This window comes from Bufo bufo, chromosome 7 (genome assembly GCF_905171765.1).
Source record: "Bufo bufo chromosome 7, aBufBuf1.1, whole genome shotgun sequence".
In the NCBI taxonomy this organism is placed as follows: Eukaryota; Metazoa; Chordata; class Amphibia; order Anura; family Bufonidae; genus Bufo; species Bufo bufo.
Genome location: NC_053395.1, coordinates 47,042,551 through 47,064,361, shown reverse-complemented (window position 1 = coordinate 47,064,361; position 21,811 = coordinate 47,042,551). Strand labels below are relative to the sequence as shown.

The 21,811-nt window shown below is 44.1% G+C and overlaps 1 protein-coding gene across 1 annotated transcript in view; it reads right to left on the bottom strand.

Annotated features, from left to right (window-relative positions):
• Positions 1–984: 984 nt before the first annotated feature.
• Positions 985–21,811, bottom strand: part of CYTH3 (cytohesin 3) — a 113,598-nt gene continuing 92,771 nt past the window's right edge. The window contains exons 10-13 of the mRNA XM_040439266.1: positions 10,160–10,236; positions 7,277–7,348; positions 4,359–4,513; positions 985–3,511 (exon numbers count right to left, since the gene is read on the bottom strand). Coding sequence (XP_040295200.1) covers positions 3,439–3,511; positions 4,359–4,513; positions 7,277–7,348; positions 10,160–10,236 — 377 coding nt within the window. The 3' untranslated portion in view covers positions 985–3,438. The remainder of the gene's footprint in view (positions 3,512–4,358; positions 4,514–7,276; positions 7,349–10,159; positions 10,237–21,811) is intronic.

The following is a 21,811-nucleotide window of genomic DNA, read 5'->3' as shown; positions in this document are numbered from 1 at the left end:
CACTCCAGTAAATCATGAACAAATGACTCCTTTAATCACCTGTGCGGTACAACGTTTCGTCTCAATACTAGAGCCTTTTTCAAGCAGAGAACTCATACAAATGGTGACATATATATAGGTAAAAAAATTATTGTATGTCACCATTTGTATGAGTTCTCTGCTTGAAAAAGGCTCTAGTATTGAGCTGAAACGTTGTACCGCACGGGTGATTAAAGGAGTCATTTGTTCATGATTTACCGGAGTGCCGTTCATTTTCTGGACTATTCATTGGGGTAAGAAGCCTATTCCCTTAAGAGCGTGCACCCATTTTTCTCATCATTTGCCAGTGCCGCCATTTTTCTCAGAATATATATATAAATAGTAAAAATCCACGGCACTCCTTAAAAGTGAAAAAATGTGCTATTTATTCACACATGTCAAACAGCAACGTTTCGGTTCTCTCTCAGAACCTTTTTCAAGCCAAGTGAGGCTCGGCTTGAAAAAGGTTCTGAGAGAGAACCGAAACGTTGCTGTTTGACATGTGTGAATAAATAGCACATTTTTTCACTTTTAAGGAGTGCCGTGGATTTTTACTATTTGTTCATCACCCTGAATCGAGGGGTCACCGCTGGCACCCATTTTTCAATTGGCAAATGAGTGCTGCCCTGCTTTTTATGTATATATATATTTATATAATTGAACATATAGGACAACTTTCCTGCCAAACCGCCGTGGGGGAAGGCTATACAACAACCACTGAACAGCTAAGGACACATCACTTAGGCCACTATAATTGCAGACTGTAAGCCTTATTACACTAGTGTCATTCATCCACGTCCATAAAGTGAGATAATCTTGCCCTATACGTAACTTGGACAGAAATGTGGGTGGCTGAGTATATCGCATACTTTGCCATGAGTACCCGCTAGCGCAGCTGATTTCAAGGGACACGGGCATCAAAATACAGAAAAACCCACTGGGGGGGGGGGATCAAATATTTTTTTAGTAAACCATCTGAGTAGACATTATGACGGCCCTTTGCAAACGTGAATGCGGGAGGTGGGATTTCTAGCACTGTCTGCCACAGATGACCGGGATGATGTGATGTGACATGTTCCTCTTTTTCCATTAATGGTCCATACTAAATATCTGTAATATCTGTAAGCACTGCTCATGTTCTGCAGAGCCCAATAAGTTCAATGTAAGACGAATAGTAGATTAAGTATCTGGACTTCGTCCCGCCGGTGAGCTTCCAATGGTACACCACGCAGTGAGGCGGTCCCTGTAAAGTCCTGGGGGACTTCTACAGCTGCCCAATCCGTGTGTCAACGTTACATTACACATACAGAGAATCTGGTCTCACTAGCTGATGAAATGGGGGTCCAGGTTCAGATACCTTATAGTATTGGAATATTTAACCCTTTACATATATACACTATACACACACACAAGTCACCATGTGAAGCACCGTCGATTTCTCATGCCTGTAAACAGCTTGTAGGTAACGTCTGTAAGGCCATTAGCTTACATCAAGCACCATCTCCTAAGAGGGATTGTTAACAACCGCTAGTTGTAACGTGATTTTTGGATAATGCCGCTCAAACAGAAGAGATGCCAATGGAATTAGGAGTAAGGCAGTACAAACTAGCTCCTGCTCTGAATGGCTAGCATCATGTAATACTACATTTCCCCTGTAGTGGCCACTGCAGCTTCCTCAGCGATCACTGGGTGATCACCGGCTAGACACCAGGCGATCAGCTGACTGCACGCCTGCCATTGTCTTGATAAGAAAAACTCTTTATCCAAGATCATTTTCAGACGAGCCCGTTCACTGCGGTGTGCAAGCGTGAATTCCCATAGTGAACTCTGCTCCTTTGGCTGCCCAACCTTACATCAGTACAAATCATTACAGCTAAGGTCGGGTAGAGACACACAGCCTTATAAGTCATTATAACGCCATGCAGTCCGATCAAAGGAGCAGAGTACACTACGGGAATTCGTGCTCCCACGTGAGTGAACATACTCATCTGAAACTGTCCGAATCCATCACAGGTTGGTAGACACGCAGGCCTACATACGTGGGATGGTGCCGCGCATGCAACAACCATGTTCTGCTGCAAAGAGCTTGCTTGTCTTTAGGACCCCCAAATGAAAGGTATTGTCCACACCTGACCACCTATCTCATTACACTGTTCCTATTCCACTCAAAGCCAAAAAAAACAAAAAAAAAAACAGAAGCAAAAGCGCTACAATAGGTATGAATGTAACAGAACTGGTATGCCCATCCATGGCCACCTGAGGAACTAACATAGGCATTCTATTCTGCTCCTCGTGGGCCGGTCTTCACTTGTGGTTTTGCTGGAAAACACAATTTCTTGCTTTTTTTCAGAAAATAATGCTGAGAAAATAAACGATTATTACAGACAACACTGACAACGTGACGGTATGAGGCGACGGTACCGAACACTGGTTCTAACCACGCATTGATGGAGCATTGCATAAAGTCAGCTACAAATACCTGTACATTATATATAGAGTGATTGAGGTCCTTGCGACGCCACCTTAAAGTGGATCATCCCGTCTCCACCCAGGTGACACAGCGGGCGTCATACCCAATGGCTGAATCGGCAAGAACAGGAGGCCTTTGGGAGACCTGGCGATCGCTGATTTGGACTGTTTAAGGCATAAATCCTACCAGTCGCTGCGGTGACATAGACACCGCATTCTTACTTCATGCAGGGATGGATGCACTCGTCCTCTTGGGAACCAGCTGGAGGCACTCTACACAGAATTGTCTTGCCGACAAGCAGGCACAATTGTGTAATACCCCCCCTGCTGTTATATGTAGCGTCAATATAAGCCACCGCTACCTGATATATATACATGTATATACGTTTCGTATAAAATAGAAAAACTGTACAGTGGGCAGGCTAGCTTATAGATTCATTATTCAGTGGCTATTTGGGGAATGTGAAATAAACCAGATTTCCACAGCTGGCGGCAGCAGCAGCAGGCTTGTCCTTCACGTCAGGGTCCAGCAGAGGATATACTGACAAAAGCAGCTTACAGGATAGCTATAGGCCCGCTGTGGCGGAAATGACGCTATGCTTTCGTACCATTCACATAGCTGCCATTTTAGGAGAAAAAATGAAACCAGAGACGGGTATGGCGTTCGTGTTGTTTGCCGGAGGACAGGGGATATTTACATCGCGATGAGGAATTCGAGGGCGTCTTTAAGTTCACAATGGCCAGACTTCAAATCGAGAACATAAAAAATAATAATAATAAAAAAACCAAACAAACTGGGAATCTGGAGAGTGAGGTGGATAGCGCTATGGCAGACATTCGCACTGGGAGGGGGAGCGCTTGTGGTGCCGCCTGCTGAGGCATTTGCAGTCCAGGTTAAGGTTGGTCCTATGACTCGTACCAGGAGTGATACTTGCATCACAATCACACAGGTTATTTCTTATTAGCGATTCTCCTCTTCCGTGTTGCTAGCATGTCATAGAAGGGATCTTTGCTAATACTTGCTCTACAGGAAGACAAAAAAATGGAGGAAAATGTTAGGAGAAAAGACAAAATCAATTACACCAGATAACGCCACTAAAATAAAAAATTGTTCCACCTTAAAGGGAGTCTTTCACCAAATATGACCATAACAGACCACTCAGATCAGGTTCTCCATTACTTTCCCCCAGATTAGTATGGTACCTTTCATATTGCAGTCCATCGCCGATTTGCTCCAAAAAACACTTTTATACCATATGGTAATTAGGTTCTGCAAGTGCCCAGGGGCAGCGTTTATGCCGCCGGTGCCCAGGCCTCTTGGCGCTTTGCTTACCAAACCCCTCCTCTTTCACCCCTCTGGCCCGTCCTTGTTTAATCTGATTACCTCCTCCTCTCCGTCTGTCTGATGGATAGGTCATCAGTATCTGATCGGTGGGGGTCCGACACCCGGTCAGCTGTTTCAGAAGGCAGTAAGACCGCGGCCTTCTCGCAGCTTTCCCTAGGCCAGTGACATAACGTTCATTGGTCACATGGCCTGGCTGCAGCTCAGCCCCTTAGAAGTGAATGGGGCGAAGCGCGATACCAAGAACAGCCACTATGCAATGGATGGCGCTGTGCTTGGTGAACTGACAGAAGACCGCGGCGCTATTGCGAACACCACTGCCTTCTCAAACAGCTGATCAGCAGGGGGGTCCCAGGTGTCGGACCCCCACCGATCAGATACTTTTGACCTAGAGGATAGGTCATCAGTAAAGACTTTCGGAAAACCTCTAACATGTTATCTAATATACAGGTCACACTAGGTCTAGTAGCTGTGAGTCACGATCGCCCGGCCTTCTAGCCCCCCCGTCTCTGTGATGGCGATGACTCACTTTATGGACTTTATCCATTCCTCTTTCTCCTCGGGTGTGGGCGCAGATATTCTGTACACCACATGGTTTCCTTCCACCACTCTCCCGTCTGCTTCGGTTTTACAGGCTTTGATAACTTGTCCTTTGTGACTTGGATTGAATAACTCAAAGCAGTTCTGAAAAAATGGAGGTGGGACACATTATTAGTGCTGTCAGGCAGGAGACAAACCTAGAGTATGCATTACCGCCGAGAGAGGCGATATCGAGCAGTCATCGGTCACCAGAAGGGCTGTACAGCAGGCCATGACCTTGGCAGTCAGCTGCACAGATATGGATTCAGTTTAAAGCTACATTCACACTACTGTATTTGGGATCTGCATCAGATCTGCATTTTTTTGTGGATCTTTCACCCCCCCCCCCCCCATTCATTTCTATGGAATCCACAAAAATAACGGACATCATCTGTGAGTTGTCTGCATCTGTATGTCCGTTGCACAAAAGCTAGAACATGTCCTATTCACTACCGCAAATGCGGAAGACGGACCGAATGAAGTCAAAATATCCGCAAAACAGAACGGATACAACACGAACGTCATCCATATTTTGCGGATCTGCGTCACGTGAATGCACCCTAACGCATGTGTCTCAGACAGTTGTGACTGTCTATTCTCCTGACATGTCTGCCTTAGCAATTAGAACAACAATATCAGAGCTCATTTTCTTAGAACTGTGTTGTCCATTTAGTCCTTCTGGAAATGTATTACTAAATGTATTAGGCTACTTTCACACTGGCGTTTTGGCTTTCCGTTTGTGAGATCCGTTCAGGGCTCTCACCAGCGGTCCAAAACGGATCCGTTTTGCCCTAATGCATTCTGAATAGATAAGGATCCGCTCAGAATGCATCAGTTTGCCTCCGTTCTGCCTCCATTTTGCTTTGGTGTCCGTCTGACCAAACTGAGCCAAACGGATTCGTTCTGACACACAATGTAAGTCAATGGGGACTGTAAGAAGGTACCACCGTGGATGGAAGTTATGTGTCACCGAGGTTCCTGGCCACAGTGAAGTAAGAGACGGTATTTTATGTGTCAGCAGCAGCTATTGCTAACTGACACCTTGAGATTTAGCATGGCTGTCATAGCTGATCCAGGACGGCTCTTACTTGGAGTATTGTAAAAGGTAGACCAGGCACTCTATATATGTAGCCAATAAATGAGATATTTATTTGGTAAAATGTAATTTGATACTAAAAGCATAAAGTAACAGCATAAAATAACAGCATAAAATAGCATAAAACAATGACACAGTATACAACAATAATATAACAGCAATGTTAATTAGCAGCAAAGTGTCAGCAGCCAAAATAACGTTAGCAGCCACCGAAGCCTAGCAGAGGAAATGATTTAAAATCCATCCACATGAGTCGCAATTGCAAATCAGATATTCCTTTACAACCGTAGTGGTATGATATCAAAAGTCTTTCTTACAAATGAATTGTCCAAGTGACGGGTCAATGTCCGTATTAATATAATTATTCTCCTGGTTAGTTTGCGGTATAGTGGGAAGGCTAGAGGGTACAGTGTAAAAAGAAGAGTGGCGTCACCCTCAGTTGTATTCGCTTGTTCAATGTTACCTTACTCTTGCTCAATTCCCGTCTCTGAATACCGGCTTGTTGCTCTCAGCTGACTCTGTGTCCAGTATCGCCAGCGGATTCAGCGCTCGTTGAAGTCATGTGCCGCCAGGATTTTTCGTTCCAAAAACTTGGATCAGATCCAGGGGGATTCTCTACCAGCATGCCGTTGCAAGGTATAGCCCATACGCGTTTCGGGGACGTGTCCACTGAAGAAGGGGACACGTCCCCGAAACGCGTATGGGCTATACCTTGCACCGGCATGCTGGTAGAGAATCTCCCCTGGATCTGATCCAAGTTTTTGGAACGAAAAATCCTGGCGGCACATGACTTCAACGAGCGCTGAATCCGCTGGCGATACTGGACACAGAGTCAGCTGAGAGCAACAAGCCGGTATTCAGAGACGGGAATTGAGCTACATATATAGAGTGCCTGGTCTACCTTTTACAATTTTCTATTACCCTTTGTGTGGCTGGGTGGGCCACTCAGACCAAGAGCACCTGTTCCATATTGTCCAGCTGGAGTGATCCACAGACACTCTACTCTCTTACTTGGAGTAGGGTGGGTGACTACTCCCCATGTTCCAGGCTGGGTTTTTCCAGGCGTAAAAAACAGCACTGCCAGGTGTGTGGATTTACTGCCCTCTGCCAGTGGAGCTCAGGAGTCTGTGAACTGAGCGCTGTGCTGGGATTTGAGGTTTGAGCCAGGCTGGAGGACTCAGGCCCCTCTAAAGGATCTGTCTGTGCAGATTCATGACGGATCCGCACCAAACGCGAGTGTGAATGTAGCCTTAGTTGACAACTACTTGTTACCATTCCCCTTATCAAGCCTACAACACTAAAGGTCCTTTTACACAGATCGATCTTTTAGGCAATTATTGGGAACAAACCAAACGTTCCTGATAATTGCCTGATTGTCAGCAGAAAGGAGGGCGGCATTTACATGCAGTAATCAACCCCTGCTGTATGGAGACAAGCAATAGCTGCAGGGATCGGTCGTCCTCATTCAGAATCATTGTTGCTGGGCAACAAATCCCTGTTCACACAGCACGATCAGCTGCACAGAAATGATGATTTTAGGTGCCTACAGAACAGGATCAACGAATGTGTGGGTGATCGCTGGCACCTTTTACCAAGGCCAATTTTTAGGTTACGAGAGTTTATACAAATGCTCATCCCCAATAATATGCCAGATCATCTGTCCATGTAAAAGGACCTTAACAATGTCCAATGTCAGACTATGCAGGCATGCACCCTACTGACCTCCATCTTGAAGGAGGTGACTAAGAAAAAATAAAATAAAAAACACTCACTGGTTTACGAGGATCTTCAACTTCTCTGATGCTTAGATTTTCCAAAGGAATTATCCCTCTAGGCTCTTTATCCTGTAGAAGTATACAATGCATGATTAAACTAGTATTTACTTCTAATGACCTCCAGATCCAGTGATGGTGCAGTTAGTTAGTTGTCCACCAGGGGGAGTCAACATGCAGGATATAAAGAAGGAAGCTGATAGGAAAACTGTAGATGGATGCAAGGGTGGATTTGGAAGCAAAGTTTGGGATTTTTTTTTTTTCAGGCTGAATCATGGTATACAACTGGTTAACAACACACACACATCAGTTTTTAGATGGATTATTGCGTTGCACGCAGAACCTGGCATGTGTTGTGAATGGGGAAAGGGGACTCCGCTGGCAGGTGGCTTATCACGCTAAGAAAAAAAGGATTGGACAGGTTGAAATCTAACATGCCTGACCCTACATTTATTGTGTACATCAGGAAAGCTCAGAATGTAGGCTAAACGTGTGTGTGTATATATATATATTTATATACACACACATATACACACACACTGTCAGGTCCATAAATATTGGGACATCGACACAATTCTAACATTTTTGGCTCTATACACCACCTCAATGGATTTGAAATGAAACTAACAAGATGTGCTTTACCTGCAGACTGTCAGCTTTAATTTGAGGGTATTTACATCCAAATCAGGTGAACAGTGCAGGAATTACAACAGTTTGCAGATGTGCCTCCCTCTTGTTAAGGGACCAAAAGTAATGGGACAGAATAATAATCATAAATCAAACTTTCACTTTTTAATACTTGGTTGCAAGTACTTTGCAGTCAATTACAGCCTGAAGTCTGGAACGCATAGACATCACCAGATGCTGGGTTTCATTCCTGGTGATGCTCTGCCAGGCCTCTACTGCAACTGTCTTCAGTTCCTGCTTGTTCTTGGGGAATTTTCCCTCCAGTTTTGCCTTCAGCAAGTGAAATGCAGCTCAATCAGATTCAGGTCCGGTGATTGACTTGTCCATTGCAGAACATTCCACTTCTTTCCCTTAAAAAACTCTTTGGTTGCTTTTGCAGTATTCTTTGGGTCATTGTCCATCTGCACTGTGAAGCGCCGTCCAATGAGTTCTGAAGCATTTGGCTGAATATGAGCAGATAATATTGTCCGAAACACTTCAGAATTCATCCTGCTGCTTTTGTCAGCCGTCACATCATCAATAAATACAAGAGAACCAGTTCCATTGGCAGCCATACATGCCCACGCCATGACACTACCACCACCATGCTTCACTGATGAGGTGGTATGCTTAGGATCATGAGCAGTTCCTATCCTTCTCCATACTCTTCTCTTCCCATCACTCTGGTACAAGTTGATCTTAGTCTCATCTGTCCATAGGATGTTGTTCCAGAACTGTGAAGGCTTTTTTAGATGTCATTTGGCAAACTCTAATCTGGCCTTCCTGTTTTTGAGGCTCACCAATGGTTTACATCTTGTGGTGAACCCTCTCTATTCACTCTGGTGAAGTCTTCTCTTGATTGTTGACTTTGACACACATACACCTACCTCCTGGAGAGTGTTCTTGATCTGGCCAACTGTTGTGAAGGGTGTTTCCTTCACCAGGGAAATAATTATTCGGTCATCCACCACAGTTGTTTTCCGTGGTCTTCCGGGTCTTTTGGTGTTGCTGAGCTCACCGGTGCGTCCCTTCTTTTTAAGAATGTTCCCAACAGTTGTTTTGGCCACGCCTAATGTTTTTGCTACCTCTTTAATGGGTTTGTTTTGTTTTTTCAGCCTAATGATGGCTTGCTTCACTGATAGTGACAGCTCTTTGGATCTCACCTTGAGAGTTGACCGCAACAGATTCCAAATGCAAATAGCAGACTGGAAATGAACTCTCGACCTTTTATCTGCTCATTGTAATTGGGATAAATGAGGGAATAACACACACCTGGCCATGGAACAGCAGAGAAGCCAATTGTCCCATTACTTTTGGTCCCTTAACAAGTGGGAGGCACATATGCAAACTGTTGTAATTCCTACACCGTTCACCTGATTTGGATGTAAATACCCTCAAATTAAAGCTGACAGTCTGCAGTTAAAGCACATCTTGTTCATTTCATTTCAAATCCATGGTGGTGGTGTATAGAGCCAAAAATGTTAGAATTGTGTCCATGTCCCAATATTTATGGACCTGACTGTATCTGTATGTATAATATATATATATATATATATATATATATATAGATATAGATATAGATATAGATATAGATATAGAGAGAGAGAGAGAGAGAGAGAGAGAGAGAGAGATGCCATCACAGCCCCTATGGGTGACGGCTGCATTAAATGGCTGCAACACTTACAGGCTATGATGGTATCTGTTTATTGACTACGTCACAAAAGGCACTAAAAGACTTATGATGTATCCATAAAGCACAGTCAGGAATACACCACAGCCTCCATTTAACACACAAGTCGGGAGCTTTTCCCTGCATATACGTTAAAGGGGTTGTCTCATCTTAGACATGGGTGGCAGATCGCTAGGATTTGGCACCAATGTCAGATAGGTATGGGAGCAGCTCTGGGACCCGTGCCTACTGGAGAGACTTGCCTATTTTCAGCACTGCCGTAGAAAAGAATGGAGGATGGCTGTGCAAGAGGTACCATTCTGGAGATAGGAGTGGGTTCCAAGGGTAGGTAGGACTCACACCTAGCACTGGTGGCATATCCTAGCAATGTTTAAGGTGAGACAATACCTCTTTCATCAAAGGCCAAGGACGCAAAGTGCATATAGGCTTAGGTTACATTTGGGACTGAACCGCTTTAAGAGTGCAAAAAAGTTCTAATATTGTCTCCCGGCTGTTGAGATTTCACTTGAGGGACCAGAGCTACTTACCGTGGTGTATTCAAAGTAGTAAAGGCAGTTATCGGTCAAGATGAACCACCGACGTTTCCACGTCTTCACTCTTCCTCCTGGAGACACAAAGATCACACTATTGAGGAACCATCCCGAAAATGGCCGGTTCGCAAAAAAAAAACAACCTCCACAGCTTAATCTGGTCACACTCAGAAGAGACCTGGCCCCTTTCATGGAGCTGTCATCTGTGTAGGAACATGTGCTTTCCATTTATCCAGCACATTCAAGCCTCTCTACCAAACTGCGGGGGGGGGAGAATAACATATCCGCCCAACGGCCTTTATGACTTTCCCAAAAGGGCTCTCCATTATTTCATAGCTTTGTCATAAAGTTCTCGCACTAGGAGAATCCCTGACTACATGACGGGATCTTTTCGTCTTCTATTGTGCGTGACCAAATCTTATAAAAAAAAAAAAAAAAAAAAAGACTAGCTCTGGAAGAAATCCAGGAGCGATCCCTGAAGAGAATATCTTAAGGCATGTTTGTGAGCAGGGATGAAGTCATCCAATATCTCAATTAACTGGGGCATACTCATTTCAGAAAGAAAAAAAAAAAAAAAAAAAAAAACAGCTAACGCTGGACGACAGGAATAGCTTCCACCTGTTTTACATTTTACGGGCAAGAAAAGGAGGTCTGGATTTAACCCTTTCTACTGCTGAGGACTGGCTGGCTGCGTGCAATGTGCTCTTCCATCCTTCAATACTTTGTAAAGGGGGAGGGGGGGGGGATAAAAAAGTTTTAAGAACAGATAACATTTCAGAATTACAGAAAAAGCAGATGCAAGCCTGGAACGAACAAACAATGTCTGGACACGACAGTGAAGATGACAGCAGCCGATGGAAACGCAGACCGTGACTTGTAGGCATGGGTGTTCATAAAGCGATGCAAACTCATGCTTCTTTGCCCATTGCTTGATCTTTTTTTTATTTTATTTTTAAATATTTTTTGAATTAGTGGAGGCAACCTATGGGTTCTTCAGCCTGGCATATCAGTCACAACAGCTGGAGAGCCTTGCAGATCGCCGCTCCAATTTTTCAGCATATTGCCTATGGTAAAGAGGACTCCCATTTAGGAGACTGCAGTCTGTTTTCAGCTTTATCTCCTTTCGGTTGACAGGTCAGAGACTTAAAGACGTCTTATAAATCCATTATCCGGCCCTTAACTTCATTACAGATTAATGTCATTACGGATCACGTCGTTAGAGGAGGAGAATATGACATTATACACCTATGTACGGCCCATCTGACTGCTGATGGAGACGCTTGGCCACCATGCAGGAAAGGCAGCGTCTCCTCTTACAGATGGAATCAGTTCATTTGTATTACGGGAGGCGGAGAAGAAAGAATTACAGCTTATTTTCCACAGAACGTCCCTGATCAGCCGCGCTTGTTTTAGGATATGGTGTTTAAGGATTCTCAATTTCCTTGGAATGTCTTATATTCCCCTCCATCTCTTCATAAGTAACTAGTAGTAATAAAGCCTCCGAGACGCCCGCTAGTCTCTAAAGGACCGCCAAGGTGCACTCCTGGGAATATCAGTTCACCACACAATATGGGGGTCGTATTTGACAAAAAGAAAACAAAAAGCGTTGGGTCTTACCCATGGCGGGTATTTACTGATTATTTTATACAAGGAAGGAATTATTTTTTTTCCTAAGTTGGGAAAATTGGCTTCTACCTCAGTTTTTTTTTGCCTTCCTCTGGATCAACTTGCAGGATAACTGGATGGACAGATGTCTTTTTTCAGCCTTACAAACCATGTTACTATGTATGTTACATGACCACCAAGAACTGCTGTAGCCGTCATATCTCACTTCATTACTACTAACGGTAGGCTCGCACTAGCGCTAGGCAATCCAGCAGCCTGCAGCTCTATCTGTCCGACCAAAACCCGGCATTTATGCCAGAAAGCAGCTGGATCACCACCAGATCCCATTACAGTCAATGAAAATCCAGCAGTGAATGGCAGTATCCGGCAATGCCGGATACGGTGAAAACACTCTGCCGGAACAGCCTGCCGGATTTCATAACGCAGATGTGAACATACCCCAAGACTGTGTTCACGTCTGTGCTAATATTTCCATTGTTCTGCATTGAAAATAACAGATCAAACGATGAATAAGAATGGTGCCCGACAGATCCCACTGATTATACGGAGGACATGGTAGCCATCAGGCAGCCTGGCATTTATAGGGCAAAACAGCACTGCACTAATTTTTTAGACTTTTTTTTTTTTTACGGAATTTGTGACAGAGGCTCCTAATGCAAATGTGAATACAGCCCAAGGCCACTGTCCCACAGTCAGTGTTTTCCATCAATGACTGAGCCAAAGCCAGGAGGTGCAGATCTTTCCATTATACCTTGTTTAGGCCTCATGCACACGACCGTATTTTTTTGCTGCATCCGATCCGCGGATTAAATGCAGACCCATTCATTTCAATGTGGCCAGCACACAGTGGTGCTGTCCGCATCCATATGTCTGCCCTGCAAGATAATAGAACATGTCAATGGAGCCTGCAGAACTTGCGGTATGCACATGCCCGGTATCCGTACTTTGCAGATCTGTGGTTTGGGGACCGCAAAACGGAGACAGTTGTGTGCAGGAGGCTTTAGGCTTCTCTCTTGGTTTTGGCTCACAATCACTGACCAGAGCCTAAGAGACGTTATTATGAGGTGCCCTTCCAGCCAGCACAGGTCACTTTTACTGTCTATTTTTGAAGACGACCAGCTAATTCTGTGGGAAAAATATATCGACATATACACACTTGTGAATGAGGACTGCGGATGCTCCAGTGGGCGACGAGCAAAGGATAATGTGGTGGCAAAACACATTTGTGCCGTCATGTCATCAGACCTGTCACTTTCGAGCAAACATTGGCAACTTTCCCCCTCATTACGTGGCGCTCAACACTTTTCTAAAAAGTAGTAGGCAGGGGGTGCATCTATGTGGTGTGACAGATTTAAAGGGCACCCGTCAGCAGATTTGTACCTGTGAAACTGGTTGATCTGTTACATGGGCACTTGGCAGCTGAAGGCATCTGTGTTGGACGGATGGCCCCATGTGAAAAATGAAGTTTTAATATATGCAAATGAGCCTTTAGGAGCAATGGGGGTGTGGCCGTTACACCTAGAGGCTCTGCTCTCTCTGCAACTGCAGCACCTCTACATTGTGATGGACAGGGCCAGACAGGTGTGATGATGTTTTCACTGCCTGGTCCTGTCAATCTCAGCAATATGGACACATATGAACATGGGACCAACACAGATGCCTTCAGCTGCCAAGTGCACATGTAACAGGTCAGCCAGTGTCATAGGTACAAAACTGCTGACAGATGCCCTTTAATCAACTTGGTAAACCTGAAATTTATGCCAGCTCTTGGCTGGTATAAAACTAGACCTTTGACGACGTGCCAAAATTTAGATAGTCCGGTATATGAAATGCCAGCCTTGATTAATTTTCTTCCTATGTGCCTGCAATCAGCCCCTTGATTTGCATATATTGGGGGAAATCGGTTTCCTGTTATTACGTACGCGCTAGATCTGTCAGGGGTGCAATAGGCATCCAGACGTGGCAAACTAATGATTTCCACAGAGAAATCACTAGTACATTTCTAAGACCTAGCAGGATAAAGAATTAAAAGAGATAATGAGAAAAGCAGAAACCCAAAGCTTGAGGGCCTCATGTCCTGTCCTGATTTAAGCATTTTTGCTTTCACTCCAAAAGAAATCTCTACCCAGAAGTGCTGAAACAGATGTCAGCTCCGTTCCCGCAAACTACCGGACACAAGACTAGTCAGCGAAGACAAGTCAAAGGTTTATCATTTTAGGACATGGTTCCCATAAAACATCTACAGGAAGCCGGTGACCATAAGAATTCTACTGGCATGCTCCAATGAAAGCCTATGGTGGACTTAGAACTGGACGGGAAATTCACCTCCTGGGAACCATATAAGAAAAGACAAATGAATGGAACCGAAGGAGCCAAAAACCAATCTTATAGAAAATTACAATTCTGACACTAATTACAAGTATCCTGGTCTTGTCACTTGTGTTTCCCGAGCAGAGATTTTCCAAAAACAAGTATTACGGGTCCAGGAATGAGTAGACACCCATCACCAAGGACAAGACTGGATGCAGGTCTGGGAGACCGGCTAATCTCCTCGGACAGGACACCATCCAGTCAGTAGCACCACATACAGATATGTTACTATAAAGCCATGTACTAGAGCCTTTAGAGTTTGTGTAAAAAGTGCATGAGGCCTAAAAGTCATAAAATGGGTACAGTGAAGGCGATGGGCACTCACATGTTAGGGCCACGTACCTTCTCACCTAAAAAGAGGACAGATGCCATCATAAGGCAAAAAATCCTTTGTAATAAGACATGAAATATCTCCCGTCTTACATGGGTCAGTTGTTCTTAGATAGGGATAAGTGAATCGACTTTGGATGAAAGTAACATCCGAAGTCGATTCGCATAAAACTTTGTTTCAATACTGTACAGAGCAGGAGCTCCATACAGTATTAGAATGTATTGGCTCTGATGAGGCGAAGTTATTACTTCGCATAATAAACTTCAGAAATTGATTTATAATGTAAAAAAAAACATTTCCCGAACTCGGGTTCAGTTCCAAGGTACCACGCGAGACTTTGCGATGTAATAACTTCGGCTCATCGGAGCCAATACATTCTAATACTGTACGGAACGCTCGCTCCGTACAATACTGAAACTAAATTCGATTCGCTCATCCCTATTCTTATGTTTGCGAATCATATGCAATTTTAAAGGCTATGGAAACCTTCAGGGCAATTTTATACAACTGTATTTTACTCATTTAGGGCTAAAAAAATAATTTTTTCAATTTGTCTTTAATAGAATATTAAGCCGTTTTTGAGATACAAGGGTTAAAAAAAATAATAATAATCAGTCTGTTTACAAAGTATCACTTCTCAGTCTCCTCAGCTGAGGGCTCATGTGAAGCCTTATCTCTGATCTCCTGATCCCATAAACACTCATTAAAGCTAGAATATATCAAACATAAGAATATAGCTTAAAGGTGGATTTAGACGAAGCAATAATTGTCCAGATTATCAGAAAACGACCGATAATCTGGCCATCTAAATGTGGCGCTTGTTCATCGGGTGATCCTGTCGTTCGTGCAGGCGCCACCCAATCATCATTTCTGGAGAGCAGATCATGCTGTCTAAACTGCAATCTGCCACCCAGAAACAATGATTCTGTATGGGGAGAAGGCATCGCTGTAGCAATCCCTCTACATCATACTGTGAGGGAGATCGCTGCATGTAAATTTCCCCCTCACTGATCGAGCAGCCGACTGTTTGGAAGGAACGCTTCCTTCCCGAAATCAGCCTCTCCATCGGCCCGTCTAATCCCGCCTACAATTAGAGTTTATGAGGTCAAGAGATCAGAGATGAGGCTTTACATGAGCTGTCAGGAGTGGAGACAGCTTGGCAAATAGACAAATTTTTAATCGCATGTATCACAAAAACTGCTGAAACTTTTTAATAAAAAAAATAAAAAATAATTGAAAAAAGATTTTGAGCCCAAATGAGTAAAATTCAAAATCATTAAAAATGCCCCGAAGGTGTCCATAGCTTTTAAAGGGGTTGTCCATCTTCAGACTGGTTTTTAAATAACTCCCACAGGACCTGTCAAGGGAAGTATACTTACCTGTTCCCCTTCCATGGGTCCAGCGCTTTCATAAATGTGCGTCGGTCCTTCTAGCACTGAAGTTTACATGTGGGGACCATATCAGCTTTAATTTCAATAGGTTAGATGCTTTCTGCCGTCAGTGGTTTAACCTCCTCTTTTTGGCTCAACCAAGCAAGCATGTTTATGGAGGACATAGGGGAGATCACTCTCCCATCATTTATCCTATGCATGTCTAGCTCAAAGGTGTTGCCCATAATTGGAAATACTTGGCTGCTTTAACACAAAAACAGCTCCACATCTGTCCACAGGGTGCGTGTGGTATTGCAGCTCAGCAACATTCACTTCGATAAAGCCAATCTGCAATACCAAACACAACCTATAGACAGGAGTGCCACGGTTTCTGAAAAAAAAAAAAAAAAGCATCCGTGTTTGTCTAGTCTTGGACAACCCTTTTATTAAAGGGCATCTGTCAGCAGTTTTGTACTTATGACACTGCCTGACCTGTTACATGTGCACTTGGCAGCTGAAGACATCTGTGTTGGTCCCATGTTCCTATGTGCCCGCACTGCTGAGAAATATTATGTTTTAATAGATGCAAATGAGCCAAGAACAACGAGGCTTCTAGACACTCTGCTCTCTCTGCAACTGCCGAGCCCTCTCCACTTTGATTGCCGCGCCGTTTGCCTCTCTATCTCTCAGTACAAGTCAGAGGCTCGCAGTACAGAAGAGACCTGCCGGCAAACCCCTTTCTTGTACTGCGCCTGTGCCGGATACTGAAGCGCATGGCGGAGGGTAGGACTTTAGGAGAAGTCAGGTCCAGGCCTGATTACGTTTACACTGCCTGGTCCTGTTAATCAAAGGAGAGTGGAGAGGACACGGCAGTTGCAGAGAGAACAGAGTCTCTAGGTGGAACGGCAACACCCCGTTGCTCCTAAAGCCTGGATTTTTCTCAGCAATGCGGACACATATGAACATGAGACCAACACAGCTGTCTTCACATGTGTACAGATGCACTTCATATTTTCAAGAAGGACCCATTTCAACACTATACAAGTTATACAAGACTATCATAGGTAACTATCGAAAAGAATAATATTCGACATCCAGCTTTGGCACTGCGGTGCACCCAAAATCTCCCTAGTAAATACTTTGTATTGGAAAGAATAGTCAACTAAGCTTTCCAGTACAAAGAGAACAAAAAGTTATACTGCCGTATACTGCATGAGGGTATTCCAAAGGGTCTGTCGGCATACCCGATGTATGGCGCCCCCCCACGGCTGTGTTTGTGGTGTGAATGGACCCTGACTGTTCACTCTGCAAATCTCATCCACTGTCATGAAGATGTTAGGCTATGTTCACATTATTATAGCTTCCATTGATACGAAGCTGCTGTGATGGATCTAAACAGTCACCGACTGGTCTTTAATGGGTTCAGAAATATCTCATCATTTTTGACAGCGAGACTTGTGCTGCATGCTGCCCTAGCCTTGTCGTCAAACAGGATGAAAACCCAGAAAAAAAACCTGCTAATGCAAACAAGAACTGTACACAGGGACAGCTGCAGATTTTCATAGCAGTCAACTTTTTCCAGCTAACCAGTTCACCGCCCTCGTCTGTGCCGATGAGGGGCAAAAACCCCCCAAAAAGTGCAGTCAACAAATGGCTCTCTGGTTTGGCTGGTTAATCTGTGTGCATTACATCAAAACCTATATGAGAGTTACACGTGACATAATATGGATGTATCACCATCAAAGACTATTGGCAAAAAAACAATTACCCTAATGCATGGATTTCTCGGCAGGGCAGAGGCCTCGGAGGGGTCCCATCCATCCTGTAGGTCATCAGCTGGTCAGACAGTAGAGCATAATTAGGCTTCACTCCATCACACAGATGATTGTTTTAATATAATTGGGCCTTTTTTAATAAAATTTCATACAAACAAGCTGGACAGTGAAATGAATCACCGCCATGGAAGTCTATAAAGAACTGGAGATGGATAACCTCTTGCACAAATCTATCACCGCTGAAGACCAGGAGGAAAACATCTAGTCACATATAATGTCTTCCTCACTCGTGGTCATATTGAACTCTGGGACCTCTCAGCATAGTAATAATGTATGCTGCACCATATATAATGATAGTCACTGCTAAGGGTACTTTCACACTAGCGTTTTTCTTTTCCGGCGCTGAGTTCCGTCCTAGGGGCTCAAATCCGGAAAAGAACTGATCAGTTTTATCCTAATGCATTCTGAATGGAGAGCAATCCGTTCAGGATGCATCAGGATGTCTTCAGTTCAGTCTTTTTGACTGATCAGGCCTTTTCAGAAAACTGTAACATGTTGTATTTTTACCTCCGGCCAAAAATCCTGAACACTTTGACTGAACGCCGGATCCGGTCTTTTTCCCATTGACTTGCATTAACGCCGGATCTGGCGCTGTGTGTTCAGTCAAACCGGATCCGGCTTTTGCATGTTAAACCCGAAAAATGTGAAAAAAAAGTTAAAGTCCATAAATGGCGGATCCGTTTTTTCCAATGCATTTTTTCATTGTGTTTAAAATCCTGATCAGGATTCAAATGTAATCCGTTTTCACACGTTTTTCCGGATCCGGTGGGCAGTTCCGGTGTCGGAATTGAACGCCGGATTAAAACAACGCTAGTGTGAAAGTAGCCTAAGTCCTCCAAAATGCTGCACTGATAAAAAATAAAAACAGGACACCCCCATGAATGACATTATTTGCAACAGAGAAGTGAGCAGTCATGGTTCCCACATCCATTAGGGATTCAGATGACATCCAGCAAGTGGCAAAAAAATAAATAAATATCTAACCAAAAATCTAGTGCTTAGGGGCAAAAAGTTGCAAACCGGGAAATGTGTTAAGATTAGTTCCTTTCTACACCAAAAAGCTGGCGCAGAAGCTTAAAGGGGTTGGGGACTTTCTGGTTACCATTGACTAATGTTATATGTAAGATGCTTATATGTAACTTACTGATATGGGCTTTGTTGAAATTCTGCACCATTTTCTATATTTCATAAGGTATGTCCCCCTTTTGTGCTGTCCACATAGGGGTCTTGTCCATAAGATGGCCGCTGATGGAGGGTCATGTGACCAAGCAAATCACCTCCACGTGAGGTCTCCTCTATTCAAACACACTGCACCTGCCATCTGTACTTGCACTGGGAGGTGATTTGCTTGGTCACATGACCCTCCATCAGCGGCCATCTTATGGACACTATTTTTTTGCAGAACAGAAATACGGACATACAGAAACGGAATGCACACGAAGTAACTTCTGTTTTTTTGCGAATCCATTGATATGAATGGTACCGTATAGGGCAGGGATGGCCAACCTGCGGCTCTCCAGATGTTGCAAAACTACAACTCCCAGCATGTAAAGACTGCCTACAGCAGGGCATGGTTGGGAATTGTAGTTTTACAACAGCTGGAGAGCCACAGGTTGGCCAGCCCTGGTATAGGGTCTGCAAAAAAAAAAAAAAAACGGAACGGACACGGATAGAAAATACGTTTGTGTGCATGAGGCCTAATAAGGGGGGCATGGCTTACGAAATAGAGCAACAAAGGCTGTATAGTAAGTGTCAAAGTCATCTTACATGCATATTAGTCACAAGGAGCCAGAAAATAGCCAACCCCTTTAAGCCATAATTACTGTAAAAAATAAAACTCAGACATCATATAGTACATGACAATCTCTTTCTAACAAATGTGGAACCAGCCCTGCACCTCACATGGATCCAGAGATCTCCCCATTTACTGCTCCAATTGTACTGCTACATTTTCTTTAGGCTGGCAGCTCAAGGAGTGTGTCCTTTCTGCTGTAGCGCTTTCCCTCAAACCGACAGCTTCTAACAGAACATACGGCTGGTGGCAGTTAAGATTAAACTGAGCATGTGTGACCACTTCAGTGAGGTGGACAAGAGATAAGGAAAAGAACAAACAGCAGGTGGCGCTATACAGATACATTTTAATGAATATCTCAGCAGCTCTAATAATTTTTTAATTACATGCAGTTACAAAAGTATTCAGTCCCCGATGCTGGTTTGAAAAATGTAGAATGTTTCACATGGCACAACCCCTTTAACAAATCTCCCCCATGCTGTTATAACAATTTAGTACAGGCCATCCATATTCTTAGGCCTCTTTCACACAGGCGTCGCGTGTGAGGGCCGGATAGGATTCGGGTGCGTCGCGGGAAAATCGTGCAAGTAGGTACACAATTGCAGTCAGTTTTGACTGCGATTGCGTTCTAATGTTCTGTTTTTATCGTGCGGGTGCAATGCGTTTTGCACGCGCGTGATAAAAAAAACTGACTGTGGTACCCAGACCCGAACCCAGACTTCTTCACTGACGTTTGGGATCGGTGTTCTGTATATTTTATTATTATCCATTATAACATGGTTATAAGGGAAAATAATAGCATTCTTTAATTCAGAATGCTTACTAAAATGTCGATTGAGGGGTTAAAAAAAATAAATAAATAAATATGTAACTCCCCTTATCCACTTGATCGCGCAGCCGGGCTCGTCTTCTTTCTTCTTGCAGGACCTAGCTGGATAAGGACCTTCGGTGACGTCATCGTGGTGAGCGCGATGACGTCACCAAAGGTCCTTTTGCAGGTCCTGAAAGAAGAAGCAAGAAGACGATGCCGGCTGCGCGATCAATTGGAACAGGTAAGTTAATTTTTTTTTTTTTTTAACACCTCAATCTACATTGTACTATGCATTCTGTATTAAGAATGCTATTATTTTCCCTTATAACCATGTTATAAGGGGAAATAATACAGGGAATACACTTTATTGGGGTCCGTGGTTGCTTTTATCCCGATCATCTCCTAGCAACCATGCGTGAAAATTGCACCGCATCCGCACTTGCTTGCGATTTTCACGCATACCCATTCACTTCTGTGGGGCCTGCGTTGCGTGAAAAACACAGAATATAGAACCTGCTGCGATTTTCAGGCAACGCACAAGTGATGCGTGGAAATCACCGCTCATGTGCACAGCCCCATTGAAGTGAATGAGTCCGGATTCAGTGCGGGTGCAATGCGTTCACCTCACGCATTGCGCCCATGTGAAAGGGGCCTTAGAGGGGTAATCTATGGTTACAAATCAGGGGTCTGTTTTTTTCCCCCCCGAGAAATAGGGCCCCTCCTGTTCTCCGCCTGTGCCGGATATTGCTGCTCATTTCCAGAAACAATAGCAGGCATAATCGATAGACGGGTGGGGGAGCAGAGTTTTTGGGTTTCCAAACCTGGACAAAACCCACAGCATGGAGAGCCCTTTCTTTCTAGAAGCCCGGAGATCCGTGACTTTAACAACGTCATCTTCACACATGATATACCAGCAGATCATTCTGATAGTGGTGGATGAGCTCAACTGTGCTCCATTTGTCTTGATGGACTTTTGGAAAGTCTACGGGGACCGCTATTGATTTTCAGAAGTGTTAAGTGAAGCAGGCAGCTAGAAAGGAGCGGTGGCAATGTTAAGCGTAACTCAATCCACTGGCTAATCTGCCTGCAGAAAGCATGAGTTATTCATGAGCGTTTAGAGGACCACTTCTGCTAATTTCTAGCGGGGAAAAAAAAAAGAGCCTGATCCCCACTGGGAATTTAGTGACCAGCAAGGTATGCATGGAAAGCAAACCTCACTCAGTCTTGTGTTGAACAGCTTGGCCCAATGCACGGCATTACACTTGACGGGAGAAGGAAGCTAGCTTCTCCCCAACCTTCTGCCTCTCCTCATGCTAGCTCAACCACTGCTGCTCAAGTCATCTTGGAACAAAAAACAGTGCACAATTTTCTTAGACATTTTTTCTTATAAATCCAAGGCCAAAGAAAATATAGTGAGGACAGTTTTAAACCTACATAAGGACACCCACTGGTATCAAAACGTACAATTCTTCCAAGAGAACAACGACCCATAAACCTCCTAGAAAAGGAGGGGG